Source organism: Mus caroli, chromosome 15 (genome assembly GCF_900094665.2).
Source record: "Mus caroli chromosome 15, CAROLI_EIJ_v1.1, whole genome shotgun sequence".
NCBI classification, from domain to species: Eukaryota; Metazoa; Chordata; class Mammalia; order Rodentia; family Muridae; genus Mus; species Mus caroli.
In genome coordinates, this window is record NC_034584.1 from 69,737,294 (window position 1) to 69,753,751 (window position 16,458).

General features: G+C 50.4%; 1 protein-coding gene across 1 annotated transcript in view; it reads right to left on the reverse strand.

Annotated features, from left to right (window-relative positions):
• Positions 1-16,458, reverse strand: part of Zc3h3 (zinc finger CCCH-type containing 3) — an 86,432-nt gene that overhangs the window by 25,368 nt on the left and 44,606 nt on the right. The window contains exon 5 of the mRNA XM_021184025.2: positions 4,803-4,987. Coding sequence (XP_021039684.1) covers positions 4,803-4,987 — 185 coding nt within the window. The remainder of the gene's footprint in view (positions 1-4,802; positions 4,988-16,458) is intronic.

A 16,458-nucleotide genomic window follows, 5' to 3' on the forward strand; every position in this document is an offset into this window, starting at 1 on the left:
GAGAAGAGGAAGAGAAGAGGGAGGAGGGAGAGGGGAAGGATGGGGAGGAGGAAAGAGAAGAGGAAGAGAAGAGGGAGGAGGGAGAGGGGAAGGATAGAGAAGAGGGAAAGGGAAGGAGATGGGGAAGGAGACAGAGGAGAAGCGAGATGAAGGGGAGGAAGTGGAGGAAGAGGGGGAGAACAAAGGAGAGAAGGGGATGAGGGAAGGAGAGAAGGAAGAGGAAGAAGAATGCAGCACAGCGGCTACAGACAAGGGTGTGTGGGTCTGAGGTGGCCATGTGGCATGAATAAGACAATGGGGTGGGAATGGTGATCTCTGAGAACTTCAAGGTATCCATGGGGTGGATGCTCACCACTCCGCTTTGCCTGCCTTTTAAAGACACAGGCCAACTCCAGGATCCCAGGGCAGGCAGGGGAGGACCTGCTCAGGATGGCTTCCCTGGTTCCTCAAATACGCACATGACCCTTCCCAGACCAGATCCAATTTCCTACAGAGCAGCTGCTGAAATGAATACAGCACTAAGAGGCACAAGTGACATCATTCAGAAATTCTGAGGACCTGAGGTGATGACAAAGCCATCTAGGTTTTAAAAGGGGATGTTCTAAAGCGCCTGAACCCACATAACCAGGCCCTGCTCCTCCATGAGAACACTGGTGATCTGCTCCAGAGCATTCCTCAGTCTACCCCAGATCCACTCAGCCCGACATGCCTCGCTGGTTTAAACTCAGACCCTCTCCCCTGGAAACCCTGTAAGCTACGTGGCCCTAAGAGCTCCCTACACTCTTAACATTCTCCCTAGGCAGGGGTGGGTCATCTGATGAACCTTGATACCTTAGGAACTTAGGGCCTAAGACAAGCCCAGGCCTGTGAGGGAAATATGCCTGCTGCTTGGAACTACCTGAGGTATCTGCTGAATGAGCTGTGAGGCTGGGTATTACCCTCCTGGGATTTTGTGGGACTCTTTGGCCAGAGGTTGTCCTATATTTAATCGCGGTGCCCTTGAGTTTGCAAAGGGCATCCGTGGGGTCCCAGTGGGAAGCAGAGGCCCTGTTGAATAACTGCCAGCTCAGGAAGTTGGGGCATGACTGAGAACCTCAAAGTAGGTACAGGAGCTGAGGGCACAGGGAAGACTGCAGGGCCTGAGGAGGAAGCAACATGGGGAAAGGAAGGAAGGAGGATAAGGCTTTCAGGGCAGGTCGAGGCAAAGAATTTAAGGTAGCCTCTATTTCCAGTGAAGGACACCTGCCCTTAGGGTGGCAGTGGAGTACTGTCCAGGTGGCACAGACACACACTCACACCTGCCAGTCTTTGTAACCAGTGACGTGCAATGTGATAGTCTGTCAATGAGCACTAGTTCCCGGGCTGTCGCCCAGGCTGCTGGTAGCACTGGCACCATCTGCTCCCAGACAGGGACACGGGGGCGTCACGTGCCACCTGTCAGGACTTGGTAGGGAGCAGCTTTCTCGTCTTTCCACTTTCTGCTTTTAAAAACACATCAGCGTGGGGTTCACGGTGGGAGTTTTGACAAGGATAGGAGGCACCTTTCCAAATGCTTTGCAGTGTTAAAAATGCACATAAAGTAGCTGGCTTGAAAAGAAGCAACCAGAGGTGCAAAAAGCATAGCCCTGACCTGGGAGCACAAGGTGCTGTCTCTGCTGTGCGCTCTGGAGCACTTTCACTTCCTGGAGCTTCCCAGAATAAATCCTGGCTCCCTCCAGCTCTACCCTTGCTTAGTGCCCTGTCTGTTCCCTGGTCCTCAAAGGGAGCTCATCTTTCTGAGAGGTCAGAGTCTCCTCAGCACATGGCTATCACTCTGGCAGAGCCCATCAGGCAAACAAGGGACTGAGCTCAGGTATTTGCCTGAGCTCCACTGCAGAGCTGACTAGTTACGCCCAGGAGGTTAGAGCAAGGGCCTCCTAAAGCCCAGGTCTACTTGGCTGAAGCCTGCCGGGTCCAGGCAGGGCACATTCAACAAAAGCACCTAGAGCTGCAATCTTGGAAAGAAAACCAAAGTGGCAGAGGAACTAACTGTCAGTAGGAACAGCATGTGAGCAGGGGCTCCATGGCTGGCAGTTCTGCACCCCTGGAGTGCAGCTGGCATGGCTTCCCCACATGCCCCTCTGTGTAACCTCCTGGTACTCAGGAAGGAGAAGGTAGGCCACAAAAAGTAGCTATAGGAGGCGAGGGGTTGTGGCACATGCTTTTAATCTCAGGACTCAGGAGGCAGAGGCAGAGGCAGAGGCAGATGGATCTCTGTGAGTCTGAGGCCTGAGTTCCAAGGCCTCCAGATCTACATAATAAAAAGACCCTGTCTCAAAAACAAACAGAAGAAAAAAATTACAGATACATCCCTTGCCCACAAACATGTAGGTAGCTAGTCAGCAGCAAAAAATACATACCATACCTGCCTCTCTTTGGCCTGAGGGCCCTGGAGTTCCTCAAGAAGCCAGGACTAGCCTGAGACTGGACTTCTGTCCCTCACTGAAAGGACTGTCAGGCTCTTTGTGCCCTCAGCAAGTCTAGCTAACCAAGGACACAGGTCCTAGGCCTAATTTCAGGGCAAAGGTGCAGGAACTGAGCCATCTGAATAGCAGGTAAACCCGGGAAGGTGGGCTGAACTTCAGAAAGCCAAGAAAGCCATGGCTGATGCTGACTCTGTCCTTGAGGGCCTGGAGGGGGGGCCAGGAGAGGAGTCAGTGCCCCATCCCTCCTGTGAAGGGTTGTACTTTCTTGTTGAAGTCAAAGGTTTGCTGACACTAGGGAAGGAAATTTATTTCTTTAATTATGACTACTGTAAGTGGGCCAGTCAGCGGTAGTGCACAGTTGGGAGCAATATACCTTCTTCACTGTGGGGTGGGGGTCATGTTGAGGGGGGCTTGTCTGGGCATCAGGTGCTATCCAGCCCACGGATCATCTTCCCTGGCTCAGAAAGAAGGGTGTGGTTTTGCAGAGCTCTCTCTCTCATCCCAAACCAAGTAGGGAAAAGCCAAGCCCCAGAAGGGTCCCAGAGTGGCTGCCCAGGGTTAGTTGGTAAGTCAGGGACAGTGAAAGTCCTGACAGCAGCAGGTTGAGGCCTTGGCTAGAGCAGAGACAGGAACAGAGATAGCGGTAGAGAGGCGCGCTGGGACTCCCAGCCTGCTCGCAACACGTTTCCTTAGGTAACTGGTTGAATGGAGGTAGGCTCTGGGTGGCTGCTAGAGTACTGGTGGAATAAGGCTCCAAGGGCTTGCGAGAACACAGATTCTTTCATCATTCGGTCCATAGCAAAGAAAGGGGGCAAAAAGGACAGGCCCAGAGGAACTGTTCACAGCACAGTGATATGGACAACACTCGGAGTGTGGGAGACAGAAAGGCAGAGTCTACAGAACTCAGCGCTTGGCCCCTAGGTCACAGGAACAGACAGCTTCCCAATGAGAAGGAAGAGGGAAGCAGCCCAGTCCTCTTTGTAGCTTAGAATCCACCATCTCCCAATGAAGGACACTTGACTATGAGAGGCCAAACCTAGCACTGCCACCTGCCCTGCCAAAATTTACATCTCTCATTTCCACCTTCCCCAGGTTTGAGGGATACAAGAAGCTCAGGTGGCTGTTATTGCTCCAAGCCCTAGGCCCATCCAGCCTGACACAGCGTAAATCAAGACGCAGCACAAGATGGCTAGTGCCAGGATCTAAGGACAGGACCATGTGACTATATGGTGATAGTGGTCACTCCAGGAAGATGAGAGGGCTTATTTCCCAGTTCAAGGTTCAGTCCTAACCCATGCCTTGGTGCTTAGGAAGCCTGAAGTATGAGACAGAGCAAAGTCACAGGCATAGGGAGACCACGGTGGGTACTGGTGGGGAGGTGGAGACTCGGGGACTTGTAAGAGTCAGGGCAGGAGCCCAAGCTACTACCACAGTTCTCAAGTCAGTCTATCAGGCTCTTCCACCCCCAGAGGAATACATCACAGGAGCCAAGTTCCCTGTGCTTCTTCCCCAGAGAATAGCACCTGGGAACGCCTTTCCTGAAGAGCAACTCTCAAGCACAGCCTGGCAGGGACACAGAGAAGCTGGCTCTCCCAAATAGGATGTGTCTACTGCCCTGGGCACTGCCGTCTCCCAGGTTGAGCCCTTCTCCTTTCAGTTCCTCTGGTGAGTGAGTGAGTAAGCTGCTGGGCACAGCTGAGCCTCGGCAATTCCAGAGCAATCCACAACCTTGCCGTATTTTTTGATGGGCAAAGAAGAGGCTAAAATTGGACTGAAACCAAAATACTTTTCTAGTTAATTTGTACAATAAGCACATCCAAAGCATTCCCTTCTCCTCAGCCTGTCCCCAGGCTGCAGGGGGCTTGCAGCAGTGGCGGTGCCTGCCTCTAGATACAGTTGGTGAGGCATCACCAATGTGATTAAGGGTGCCATGGCCCCAGGTGTTCGCTCACCCGGGCATGTTTACCATACCTGGTTCATCCTTTGTCCAAAAGCAAAACACAGGCGCTCCTGCATCGTCTCCCATAGAAAATCTGGGGCTGCTCAGCCAAGCAAGAGGCCAGCGCCATTCAGACTCCCAGGAGACACTAGGGTTGCAGGGCTTCCCTATGTTGGCTGCCCCTTCAGTTTCATAAGGGATAGCTCCTAACACCCTATGTCTATCCAGTTCTCTGGGTCTATCTATTCTTTAGCTTAGAAGTTCCAGACCTTGTCCCTCTTACATGGCTATGCCCACAGCTGAGAGCTTCAGGGTAGAACCTACGTCCAGAGAAAGTGAAACACTAACGTTCAATGCCTACCCCGCCCCCATACTCTTCACCATCCCAGCTCACTCACCTGTGCGGAGGAGGGTCCTGTTGCCATCACTGGGCCTGCTAGAAGTTTTGGAGAGCTTGTTGGCAGACACCTTGTACAGAACCCCTCCAATGCAGCGGTAGCCTTTGTTGCGCCATCGAGGGGAACCAGGTGGGGCTTTCCCTCCCACAGTGATTGCTGGACGAAGGCGGTTTAGCACTAGGGACCTACAAAGACAACAAACTGTTTATCAGGCATGGCCCAGAATAAGCTCTAGATCTGGTGGTCAAGGCTAAACTCATTATGCCCTTCTCTTTACCCAATGCTCTGTACTGAGACTATATGAGGGCAGTCTCACAACCCTATCAGGCCCACTGTATAGGATTAAAAACTGCTGTTCAAGCTAGGCAGTGGTGGTGAACACCTTTAATTGTAGTACTTGAGAGGCAGAGGCAGGTGGATCTCTGAGTTCGAGGCCAGCCTGGTCTACAGAGTGAGTTCCAGGACAGCAAGGGTGAAACAGAGAAACCCTGTCTCAAACAAACAAAAGAGGTGGTGGTGGGTGGAAAGGAAAGGAAAGGAATTGCTGTTCAAGAGTCTGAGGCTGCTGTAGTTCTGGTGGCTGGGAGAACAGATCGAAGCTAGGTCAGTCTTGGACTTCAGAGGCCACCCTATTGTTCTTTCCAAGATTTCAGGTCTACCAGACACCCTAAGACCTCTGGAGGCTCAAGCACTAAACAAGCTGAGGAAGGGCTTTGATGTTGCTATCACTTGGGAGAGAAGGCCTCAGTCCTCCACCAATGTTACAGCCCCTGCTTAACTGAGATTGGAGCAGACTGTCCCCAGGGAGGGCGGTTTAGTGGTATCTCTTTTATGTAAATCACACTACGTATCACATGATCACAGCCTGAACCACTGCCCTCTAGTGGCAAGTCTGAGCAATGGGCACCAGCTATATATTAGCAGAGCACACAGCAGACCCCACTCCCCAGAGAACAGCTAAAATTGAAGGTAAGGCCAACATATCCTACCTGGTACAGGCTGTGACCCATCTCTTCCAGAGGGGTACCCCCACTGGCTCCCATGGCCCTGTGGACTATACATGCCTAGTTCCTGAAAGAATGTCTGAGATTCCACAGCTGTAAGAGACCTTTTCTAGCAAACTCGGGCCAAGGAGGTATCTCCAGAGCTGACCTGTAGAGTAACAGCCAGAGGGGGGTTGCTTGCTTGCCTCATCAAGACACCTGCAGCACTGCCCACCATAGCCTGCCCTGCCACCCACAGGGGGAGCCACCCAGAGAGAAAAATCACTAGGGGGAGGGTAGCCATGTACTTGGGCCCCGCTCCCACTCTAACATTCAGCACCATACCCCCTCTTTGAGCATTAGTCTCTCCTCTTGCCAGCCCGTGGCCTCAGAGGGCTCATTAGTGAGATAATGTGAGCAAAGCGAGGCAGACGTCAGGGGACCAAAGCTGCGGTGTAAGTACAAACACGGTGGTAGGGAGGCCACAGAAGGCACTTAACCCAGTTTCTCTTAATTAAAATTCAAGTTCACAAACACCAATCTTGGAAGGAAAGAGGCCTCCATGAAGCCATGCTGCAGTGATCAGTCTGCCTGGCCTTTCCCTGCCCCACCTCTCACACACTTCACCGGCCCTATAGTGGGTACCATCCGGATTAGACAGGAGCACCCGAAGAGACTGGGACCTCCAGGAGCTAGTCTATCAGACTTTGTACCCTGGCTTTCACTGAGTATGAGGAAGGCCCAACCAAGAGCGGCCTCCTGCTATACCAGCCCCTTACTTGTCAGTCTTAGAGGCTTGATGGTGTGTCCTGGCCTTTCCATCAGATCTGTGTCCATTTCACAAAGGGAAACTTAATCCTAAAGTTTAACTTAATCCTAAACCCTAAGTTAAAATGAACTGGCACTAGAGCAGAAACGGATGGAGTCTGGTCAGCCTGAGACTGTCTCCTCACTCTTCCTAGAGAAGATAACCCTGCACCCACCAGCCTGAGGCTAGAGCGGCATTCTGAGGCAGAGGAAACTGGTGACTGCTCACCTAGCTTCTGGCCACCCTACAACGGGAGCTAGAAGCCAGCTCTGGTCCTTATCAGAAGACTGATAAGCCCCCGGGTGGATCTATGCAGGCCCTCTTCTCATAATACTTCTCCCAAGCACTCCATCTCTATAGCCATCTATATAATATGAGCAAATACACAGCCACCAGAAAGATGAGCTCAGAAGACAAACACGCATGCTCAACTACAGTCTTAGCCCAGCCCTGTGGGAACACTCCTGATGCTCTCCCTCTAGAGGTTTCTTAGAGAGCTGTGCTAATGCACGGGGAGCCCTAAATGGGATTCCCACCTAGTCCTCCCTAGATATAGCCACAGAAAAGAAGTCACAGGCTAAAACTGTGTGAGGCAGCCAGAGAACTAGGCAGGTCCAGCCAGAACCATGGAGTTCTTGTTCTTCTTCAAGGACTTGCCCAAGAAGGAGGCCTGCAGCCCCTCCATTATACATAAGGGAGTCTTGAGTTGGAGACTATCAAGAACCTGCTTCAAGGAACGAGGAGTCAGGAGTCAGCCTGGGTCTAACGTTGGGCTAGGACGTGCCAGCCCAGACCTGGTTCCCACTGCCGTCACCCTCAGGTCAACAAGGCAGTTTTTCATGACTGGTCTTCAGAGTTGAGGCTTATCTGTGCTTACACTTCTTCCCAAAACAGTCTGAGTTATTCCACGTGTTTACTTTGTTTCGGTTTGCACTGCTTTTTTTGAGACAAGGTCTCACTATGTAGGGCAAGATGACTTCAAGCAAGAGACCCTTCTCTCTCAGACTCTTGCGTGCTGGAATTACAGGTGTACACCATGGCTTGACATGTTTAAATCCTTATTGATGATCAGGAAACATCCATTTGTCCCTTTTTCTTCCTTTTTTAAAAAACAAAGAAATAAAACAAACAAACAAAATCCTGTTCATTAGATAGTGGTAACAACTGTGGGCTATCTGTGGATCCCCTCTGTTCTTCTCCCAGTCTCTGTGTGCAAAGGCCCGGGGATCCAGGTTCTGTAGGGAATGTGGACAGGTCCTACCCACTGCTTTTCTCAACCAAGAGCCTGGAAGCCTTGTATGGAAAAGGCTACATATGGGGTACTGATACGGATGAGCTCTCAGGGAGTGCTGGACCCTGGGGCTTAACCCAGCAAGGCAAAGGCCTTTCCCTCACCCATCCACCCACACCCCTGCCAGCTCACTGGCTTTGGAAGCCACAACAGAGGGCGCCAGGTGGGGCCTTGTAGCTTTTTACTGCCATGGGTGTCACAGCACTCCAGTAAATTGTTACCCTAATGGAGAGGACAGCCTTTGGAAACGAACTGTACAGAGAAGAGAGGATAAAATTAATGAGATAATAGCAGGGCCAAGGACCCTGCAAGCGCCTGCCCTCGCAGCACGGCTCTGTAATTCCTTTTCTGCAATGGGAGCCGCAGATCTAAAGGCTTCTCCCATCCGTCCAGCAGGCCCATGCCGCCAGGAAATTTCATTAACGCTGGAAAATAGGAAAGGTATTAAGCGTGGATAATGAAGGCCAGGGAGGGAACAGTGCCTTAAGATAGTCTTCTTTCTCGCCTTTGTAATGGGAGGCATGAACTTTCCCTTCAAATCCATTTCTAATCCATTTGAAATACTACAGCAAATTATCTTTCCTTCAGCCCGAAAGCGGCCAGCCAATTTACTCCGAATAGAAGTGACAATGCCCCGGGATTTATCACCATAACCTTGACTACACCAGGGTGAGGCTGGGCCTCCCCTCTTACCCTTGGGGGGGGCACACAAAGGATGGGGCAGGGGGAGATAACATTTTAAATGAAAAGCAGTGATAATGGGGAGAAAGACACACACCTCAAAAGTAGGTATTTCTTTCTTTCTTAAAAAGAAAGAAAGAAAAAAATTAGAAGTGCTGTGTGTCCACTTCATTATGAACAGTGGAAACTTCCAAGCCTGAAGCTGTCTGGTCTGGCAGAGAGGTAGTGATGTGGTTGGGGGTACTTGGGTGGCTAAGCCTGGCGTTCCCTAGCTTTATAGGACCTGGACGCAACACAACGCTCCAATTCTTGTATAAGCAGCAGCAGCATCCTGAGGTTAGTGGACAGGTATCTGGCAGACAGCTCTTCCTAACAACTGCCTACCTGACCCTCTTGGGCACAGTCCTCCAAGCAGCTTGGCCTTAGACTGGGCACTATTCTTTTGGCTCTGTAATCTTCTCATGCATGGGACCCTGACATGCAACACACCCGTCTCTTAGAGACCAGTGTGAACAGTACAGACCCAGCACAGGTGGTGAGGAGGCCAAGGACCCTGGAGGAGACTCTGGGCAAGAAAGGGACAGTCAGGTGACATGCAGAGGCCCAGGCCATAGCCAAGTAATTCTAAACTTGGAAGGCCACACATACCAGGTCCAATGGCATCTCTGAACAACAGACACTGAGATCAGAGCCAGTCTCTACAGTGACTGGTGCTGAGGGAAGAGAGTTACTCTAGTAGCCGAGGCAAGGAGTATGGCTCTTATAGAGAAGAAGCCCAGAGTGGCTGGGGAAGGGATCTAAGGCTCATTTCCTTTCAGCACACCAAGCTGCACAGACAGAAGAAACCTGACCCTTAACAGTACTGGTGAAGACAATGACAAGCTCCACCGAGAACCCTCCTGTCCCGCCCAGCTCTGCCCATACTCACCCTCTTCCTCTAATCTGTCTATCTCCATCCCCAGTATCTTCTGCCCTGCCTCCCCGCCCCCCACCCCCAACCAGACTTCTAAGAAACAAAGGCCTTACCACCTCCCCTCCAGCCCTGGGCCTCATCTGTCTGTCCTGTGTTGATACTCTGGAGTCCAGTCTGGCTTCCACTGGGTCAGGTTAAGGTCCCTTCATCCACTCTTGCCTGACCATTTGTTGGTAACTACACAACTGATAAAGTTCCTCCCATTTCCTCAGTCTGTGTATTTCACACAGGGCTGGGCTCCTGAGTCCCTGCTAGTCAGTCTAGAATTTCAATTTTCCTAGAAAGTTGCAGAGCCTGCAAAGTATTGTACTCCCTGGTATTGGGCCTTTGCTCATGATGTCCCTCTGCCTAAAGACATGATTAGATCTGGATCCAGGCTCAGGTATTATGCCCTTGGGGAAGCTTTCCTCAATACTCAGTGAGGGTGAGACACTCCAAGCCCAGGAAAGACATGAGTTCTACCTAGCCATTTGTCTGTCATCTAGGACTCCCAGGGGACAAGGCCTACGCTGGGTAGAATGTGGGAAGCTCTAGAAATCTGTGCTAATGGACACGTGCCAAATGGGAGCAGAGGTGTGTGGTATGGGGCTCCCAGGATCTCCCAGGAAGGGCAGGGACCAGGGTGTATCTGAAAGCTCTGGTCAGTTACAGGCAGGGATAGCAGGAGACAGAACAAGGAAGTCTTGCTAGAGGGGGCAAGGAGATCTGGCAAACCAGGTACCTATCTGTGCATCAAAGGCTGAGCACCAAGGAAGCAATAGGCTGGGAAAGAGGAGGAGGAGGAGGGTCAGAACACATGGGTGCAGAATGATGACCCCACCATGGCTAGCCAGAGAATGGCAGCACGTGGGGCCAGGCTGCCCAAGCTGGTGGTGATGGAACAGGAGTTGGGCAGGCTGGCTGGGGAGCAGAGAAAACAACCAGGGAAGCATTTTTCAGGAAATGGAGCACGGTTTTTGAAGCTTGGAGCTGAGCGATCGAGAGTGCGCAGTCAGCAGAAGAGGCAGCTTGCACGGCGAATCCCCAAGTAGGTCAGGCGGAGCCGCCGTGACAGGCACTAAACTGCTTAGCAGGGCTTTCCACTAGAAACAGACCGCCCCACCCCAGCCATTCAGCTCGGGAGAGTGAGTTAGTATGTGTGCCCATGTGTATGCAAGTACATGGGCAATGGGGGGGGGGTAACCAAGCAGTATAAACACACCTTTTCCCTAGAGCTAGTCCTACCTAAGGGTTTCAGTACCTGCACATCTTGGGCAGGGCAGCAGACAAAATGCTCTGGAAGACAAAAGCCTCACTCAATAGTCTTATCTCAATGACTTGGACAACTCAGCATCTCAGGGTTCCAAGATGGAGACAGTCCTGGGGAGAAGACTACCGGGTCCACAAGGGACAAGCAGAGCAGAGCCACGAGGTTGGGGGTGTTAACTAAGACTCCTTATTATCCCTAGGATACAGGCACCATGTACAAAGGAAAGGGGCACTCTTGCCCCAGAGGGCCACAGTGAGGGTAAGAATATGCATGAAAAAAGCTGACTATGTGTACTGTAGGAAAGCAAAGAGGTCAACCTGGGACAGGTGAGAGCACATAGTAGGTGGGGATGCAGGTAGATGGCTGTTCGTGAAGCGGGTGGAACAGAGTTGGCTAATTAAGGTCTGAGGTTAACCCATGAACAGGGCTCCAAGGAAGGGCTCTGCTATGTCACCAAGGACTCTTCAGGTATCACTCCTTGAAGGGTCCTGCTCCACCCTCTGTCTTACACACACACACACACACACACACACACACACACACACACACAAATGAGTATCAGTAATTCAGGGGCACCCCTTGCCAGCCCAGCCCAGTGGTGGTGGGTAAAGCTAACTGCACTGCCTCCATCACAAACACCACTGCCCTATTATGAGGGCTGGGCGATTTTATGTACTTTATGTGCTCACGTCTATTCAATTGGTATTTCGATCAATGGATACATTACAAGCTTTCCCTTTAAGAGCCTAATAAACAACAAGATGGAAAGTAAAATTCTCCATAAAATGACACTTTTAAAAATCCATTTCAGCTGAAGCTATTGGTGTTTTGTATGTTAGCTGCAAAAAACAGGTATTGCTAGGCCTTAATAGCCCTACTCAGAGTGCAGAGTTCAGCAACATGGGTAGAGAGGCTGGAGCCCAGTGGCCAGCACAATTATCCTTGGTGGTAATGGCTGGAATATACCACAGGCAATGCCCTCCATCCTCTGCAACTGGGCACCAGTTTCCCCACGTCATCAGCCCAGGACCCACTCAATAGCAATGTGCCAGCTGCTGAGGGGCATGGCCAGGCCCTCAGTGTCCGCAGGCAGGTCGGACTATTCACGTAGACCCATAACAATGCTCTTCCTCCACGCCATGGGAAAAGCCTTCCAAGACTTTATATCAAATCCAGTTGGCTCCCTGTCTGAGGGGAGCCTCACTAAGAAGTGGCTTCTATACCAACTTGTGGTAGACTACAAGGCTCAACAATAAAAACTCATTAGAATTAGAAGGATGAACAGGTAAATGTATGTGAGAATCAATATTCTTCCAAGATGTCAACAAACCAGGTGGAATACACAGAAGAAAAAGTAGTAAGGACTCAGAAGAACTTCACAACAGGCGTATCTGGTCCACATGGAGAGGCACAGTGGCACCCCCATAGCACTGACAATAGGAAACACTCACAGCAAGGCAGGGCCTTCCAGACTGTGCAAGAAGCAGAACACTAAGAAAGTTGTTCGTTTTGAGAGTGGTTGTTGGGGAAGGCTATGAACAGGACCCAGTATTCCTAAAGGTCACTTGAAAGAACAAGTGTTAAGGAATGATTCCAAAATGTTAAGGAATGATTCCAATGAGCAAGGCATCCATTGGAAAAACTGGAGCGTCAAACAGCCCTAGTGTTTAAGGGTCTGAATGAAAGCTGAAGCCCATGTACTTGGGTGAGTTAAGGGGGCTTCTTTTTTTTAATTTCTTTTGGAAGACAGAGTGTTAGCCTACCCCATAAAATAAAACTCAGCCCAAGAATGATTATAGACTCAGATGTGACTTCCAAGTTTCTGGAAGAAAATACGACCTTGGATTGGCAAATTTTTCTTAAAGAGGATACAAAAAACACTGTTCATAAAAGAAAGGAAAGATAAACCAAAGCATTAAAAAGCACCCCTCAGTCTGCTGGTGTAGCTCAGCAATAGAGCACTTATCTAGCATATGCGAGCACCTGGCTTCAGCCCCAGCAATACAAAACACAAGGTTTACAATACAAGAAGACATCTAGGAGTATATACCCATAACATATACAGTACTTCGGCAAATCAATAAAAAGGCAAATACATAGAAAAACAGGAGAAAGACTTGACGAAGCTCTCTATGAAGAAGTACCACCACAGGAAGCTAAGTGTAGAAGCCACTCTGCACCATCTACGTGTCAAAATGTACAAATGGGAAAGGGAAAGGGCTGGCAAGATGGCTTAGCAGGTTAAGGCTTGAGCTGTCAAGTCTAACAACTTGAGGTCAATCCCTGGAACCCACACAGTAAAAGGAGAAAATAGAACACCACAAATTGTCACCTTACCTCCATTTGTACACACATACACACACACACACACACACACACACACACACACACACTGTGAGATGCTACCACATACCAGCAGCATGGCTCCAATGAGAGAAGGGAGGAACTGCAACATTTGTGCTATAGTTGACTGTGCTGTGGAACAGGAGCATAGGAGCTAGTTGTCTTATATTCTAATCCCTTCATCCAACCCAAGGCTGAACTCCACACACATGAAGGTTCTCTGTCACCTAGACATGCCCAACAAGGCTAAGAGCAACTCTGGGGACAGATGCCAAGGCAAAAAGTAACCAAGACACCCATCAATAGGAAAATGGACAAGCCATGAGAGAAAGCGAATACCACACACAGCATCCTGGACAGCCTGAGGACCAGTGAGCGGTAAGGTGCCTGTCTCAGGTTACCCCACAGGATGCTGCAGCATGGTTGCTTCAACAACAGAAACATGCTTCCTCCTGAGGCCGAGAGGCCCAGCCCCAGGGGCTACCGACTGCTCTCAGGGGAGGCTGCCTTCCCTGGCTATAGAAGGCTCTTTCCCACTGTCCTCACCTGGCTTTTCTCAAGGTGTGCACCTGTGTCGCTTCCTTTTCTTATATGGCACCGGTAGGACTGGATTAGAGCTGAACATGTGTGACCCCCATTAATTTTACTCACACCCAGAGACCTCTTCTCCAAATTTGGTCACGTGAGGGTCAAGGGCTTTACCTTATGAATTCCGATGGAACACAATTCAATCCGCAGCAAGAGGCAAACAGGAGTAACTCTCTAGGCTGCTGTATGTTTCTAGTACCAGGGACAGCCCAGGACAGAGCCTTGGAGATCAGTGTTATAGGAAGCAGGTAGGTGGGTTTCTGGAGCTCAACAGAGCAGGGAAGGCTGTTCTACAGAAACGAATGCAGGGAGTCATAAGAGGCAGACTCCACGGCATAGAAAACAATTGGGCCTTCTGGCAAATGACCTTAAACAGAAAAGCAAAACTGAAACTGAGGTAAATGATGGAGATGACACCCTGACCTCTAACAGCATCCTGCAAATCCATGAGGAACAGGCAAGCTAGAAACACATGAATAATAAACAAGGCTGAAGAAAGAAACAAACCAAGACTCAGGAATCCTCACTTACAGGGACAGTGGCAAGCAAAGACAGAGCAGAGCAGCTCTGCAGGACATGTCCACCTCCCGCCTCCCAAACTACAACAGCCCTGTGCCGGACCCATACAATAAATAGTCCAGCCAATGACACTTGCCCTAGCTAAAGCCACTGTCATCAAATGAGAGTTCCTGTGGGAAGAGGACTGCGGGAACAACAATGAAGAAGAAATGTGACCCTAAAGTCAGACCTCAGGGGCACTCAGCTGCCAACCAAGCAGTGGAACGGTCCTCCTCCATGCAAATACCAGAGGACAGCACGGGGGTGCAATCATTCGCTCTAGCAGAACTCAGTCCTGTTCTGTCACTCCTAAAGATGACATACAAGGGTTATTCTAGAACCTCATGGCACTGTTGACCCACTCTGCCAGGATTACCCAGACCTAGGACAAACAAGAGCCAGGAGGGAAGGACTAAGTCGCACAACCAATCTCCCTGCAGCTGAGACACTTGAGACCATAGGTCAGGGCCGTCAGAGCTGTCCCTCACAGCTGCTGCTCAGGCTCCGTGGTTAAACCCTTACCCCGCCCAGGACCGACCTCCCTGACCCAAACATGGAGGGGAGGAGGGACCATAATTTATGCTCCCACCTATGCTTTATGGCTTTCTTAATTCAGCTCCTGCTACTATTAATGTAGTTAATGCTGAGATTATATCTATTTTCTGGCGTCAGGCAAAGATTTATTCAAGCCATTTTTCCGGTGGAGGCTCCCACGCTGTTAAATCAAGCACCTTGCCAATTAAGTGCTGACTTGGGAAGTGGACGCAATCTTAACAGGCATCCCACTGCAAATTACACAAGGGACTACAGCTCCAGGGAGGGGCAGTCAGCCACAAGCACCCTGCTGACTTGGGGAAAGCCCTCAAGAGCCTGGCCTGGTATTGGCAGTGGCTCAGCATGAGTTGGGGTCCCAACCTGCCCACATACCTGCAGGCTAACCCAGGGTACCTGGGCCTGCTCCTGATACAAAGAGGTCTCTCAAACTTCAACTCCAATCCATATACCAGGTCAATGTCACCAGCAAAACATACCTCAGGCCCCCATGAGCCTTAGCTGCCCAGGCAGCACATGAAGTACTAAAACTTCCAGCAGCCATAGCAAATGCTAGACAGGGAAGGGTGCAGTGGAGGACAGAAACCGAAGGGCCAAGTAGAAGGTGCTTCCTCAAGAGGCCTGTTCCTTAGGCGCAGGGTAGAGATAAGCTATCATCCAAATCAGCTACATCCCAAAACAGAGCATTATAAGAGCAATCTAGATGAGAGATGGGGAGGCAGGTGAAAGAGATGGAACAAAGAGGGGCCTCATGCTGACCTGAGAGCCCATGTCCCCTACACCCCATGAAGTACCATTTCCTCCTAGAAGTACTGTAATGACAGAGATGCCATCCCTGGCCACCCTCCTCCCCAGCATGATGCAATGGAGTCCTAGGGTAAGACCACCTGTATCCTAAGCGAGCACCTGGCAGGGAGCCCAAGAAATCGTGTGACCTCTTCAGATAGCAGCTACCATGAGAGCCTATCCCTGGAAATGCCAGTTTCTCGAGTTCTAAGGTAAGGCCACCACCCACCAGCCCCACCCCCGACCCAGGCATGAGGCTGAAGCCTGTTTTGAGGTAAGATCAGCTGGAGGATGATTTATGGGAAGTCAGATATGGTATTGATTATTTGAATGACAGTTTACTGCCACCTCTAAAAACAGGCTAAAAGAGGTATTTAAAACAGCATTTAAGGATGTAAGGCACCCAGGTGGCACTGAGTGACAAAGATACTCTGCTTCTCCCTGTTAGAAGAGCATCTCCAATTTTTCTGTGTATAAATGTCCAAAATTGTCTGTGTCTGCCCCTCAGCCTTAGGGCTCAGGCACCAACTGCAACTGCATATGGTTAGCATATGTGTTCCCTACGCTAAAGGAAAGCCTACAAGCCTTCTGAATGCCCCTTCTTACCAACCATCCACAGAGACATGAGAAGGATGTGCCTTCCAGCTCAGTCATTAAACAGTTCATGATGTAGTCTGTGGTTATGTTGTGGCAGAGCCTCACTGAGGTCCTCCTGGGTCCTGGTCCTCAGGATTTACCCACAATAGGAAGAGGGACGGCCATCCACAAACCAGAATGGGGTACGGCCCTTCCTGTCTGACTGTGATGTTCTTTACCATAGGCCTATCACAATAGATAGAACTTT